The sequence below is a fragment of the Orycteropus afer genome, unplaced genomic scaffold, assembly GCF_000298275.1.
Source record: "Orycteropus afer afer isolate SDZICR_OR568_19922 unplaced genomic scaffold, OryAfe1.0 scaffold00087, whole genome shotgun sequence".
Classification (NCBI taxonomy): Eukaryota; Metazoa; Chordata; class Mammalia; order Tubulidentata; family Orycteropodidae; genus Orycteropus; species Orycteropus afer.
In genome coordinates, this window is record NW_006921674.1 from 8,635,114 (window position 1) to 8,637,019 (window position 1,906).

At 36.1% G+C, this 1,906-nt stretch overlaps 1 protein-coding gene across 1 annotated transcript in view; it reads right to left on the reverse strand.

Moving 5' to 3' along the window:
• The window catches only part of ASCC3 (activating signal cointegrator 1 complex subunit 3), a 515,455-nt gene that overhangs the window by 11,878 nt on the left and 501,671 nt on the right, over positions 1–1,906 (reverse strand). Inside the window, exon 37 of the mRNA XM_007942265.2 lies at positions 268–419. Within this exon, the coding sequence (XP_007940456.1) occupies positions 268–419 (152 nt within the window). The remainder of the gene's footprint in view (positions 1–267; positions 420–1,906) is intronic.

Below are 1,906 nucleotides of genomic sequence, written 5' to 3' on the forward strand. Positions count from 1 at the left end.
TTTTTTTTTTTTTGTTGAAGTTAGAGGAGGAGGAGGTTAAAATGAATTGTGGTTCAGCTAAGAATAGAAGATTAAATTCCAAGTAAGTATGTGACTTCACTACGCCATGTCTCCCTATGGGAAACAGGTGTTTTCACTGTAAAGAATCCACATTTTAGGACACAACATGAAATTCAAATGACTTTACATATGGAAAAAAGAATTTTTTGTAATAATAAACTAAAATTAAAACAGTGACCAAAAAACAAAACAAAACAATACACTGACCTGAAAAGGTGAAGATGCTGCTGTTCTATGTTTGGTAGTGTAAGAAGGGAAGAGTCTTTCAACCACCGACCCTGAATGACCATCTGGACTAGATTGGTGATATTCAGGACAGTCACCAGCCAGGCCTGGTTTGCAGCCACATCCAGCATTGCCTGAACAGGAAAAATATGTATGTCACAAGAACATGATGACACTTTCCCACCATTAGGAATCTGATGTTATCCTTAACAAAAAAATAAATAAAACCAACCATTATGGCTCTATCCTGCTAATAAATATTGAGAAAACAAACCAGAGTTTGAGTTGAAGGGAGCAAATCGAACCTCCTATAGCATTCACTGAATAATAATTTCTAGAAAGGGCCAGATACTAAGCTTATTTTAGGGCAAAGATAGTCAGATAATACTTGTATCCAGGAAAAAAGAAAAACTTAGTGCTCCTTGAGGGCAAATACTTATATAATCCACTGAATCAAGAGCATTATGAGCTGCATAGTCTTTTTCAAATTTCAAATCAATAACGGTTAGAAGATAGAAGGTTTTCTTGCCAAAAATTTATTTTTTCCAAAGAGCAGGCTAAAGGGAGGGCCCTGGTTTTCAATGGAAACAATACACCGAACACTAGCAAAAGGGCAACTGCCAATGATCTGTGTGCAGTGATGAGAAGCTATTCAAATTAGTCTATACATTTAATCAAATGTTTTATGGACAAACAAAAGGCTGCGTTTGCTTAAGGCAAAACTAAACAGTGAAATCTTATTTAAACAAAGGACAAGTTTACACAGGCAAAGCTATTTCAATTAAATTAGACAGGTTCTGGGAGAATGCTGACTTAAAAGACACATAAGTTAATATCATGATACTCAGCTACTTCATACAGTTTTAGGAATGGTACTCCCTTGTTTCAGGAAGTGAAAAGATGATGGTAAGAAAGATTAGATGTACCTAGTAAATGCTTAAAATGATACTTTAATAAGAAATATATCACTGACATTAAAATATTTCTAATATGTTGAACAGAAGCTCTGGTGGAGTAGTGCCTAAGGCATTTGACTGCTAACCAGAAGGCTGGCAGTTCAAACCCACCAGTCACTCCTCGGAGGGAAGGTTGGGTAGAGATACCACCTTGGAAACCCAAGGAGGGGTCGCTAGGAGTTGGATCCAACTCCATGGCAGTGGGTTTGTTTTTTTTTGGTTTTTAATATGTTGAACAAAATCTATTAGTAGATATTCAGAAATAATTTTCAAAATTAATTTTCCGTAGAACTTAATATTATGAAGGCAGATACATTTTTTCCTCCAGTCTTTGCATTTCCCACATTCTGTGTTCTTTAATTTACAAACAGTACAATAGTCTAAAACATCTTAAACAACTGCCCAAATAATTGTAGTCTCTTTATATACATTGCAGAGAGATGGATCATGATTAATATGCTGGAATGGTCAAATTGGTCTTTAGCATCCATGGGTCTGTTACTTACACATCACACAGCCTGACTTTTGTATAACAGATATATGCATACATACATATACATGTATATACATGTATATATAGGAGCTCTGGTAGCCTAGTGCCTAAAGCACTTGACTGCTAACCAGAAGGCTGGCAGTTCAAACCCACCAGCCACTCCTTGGAAGGA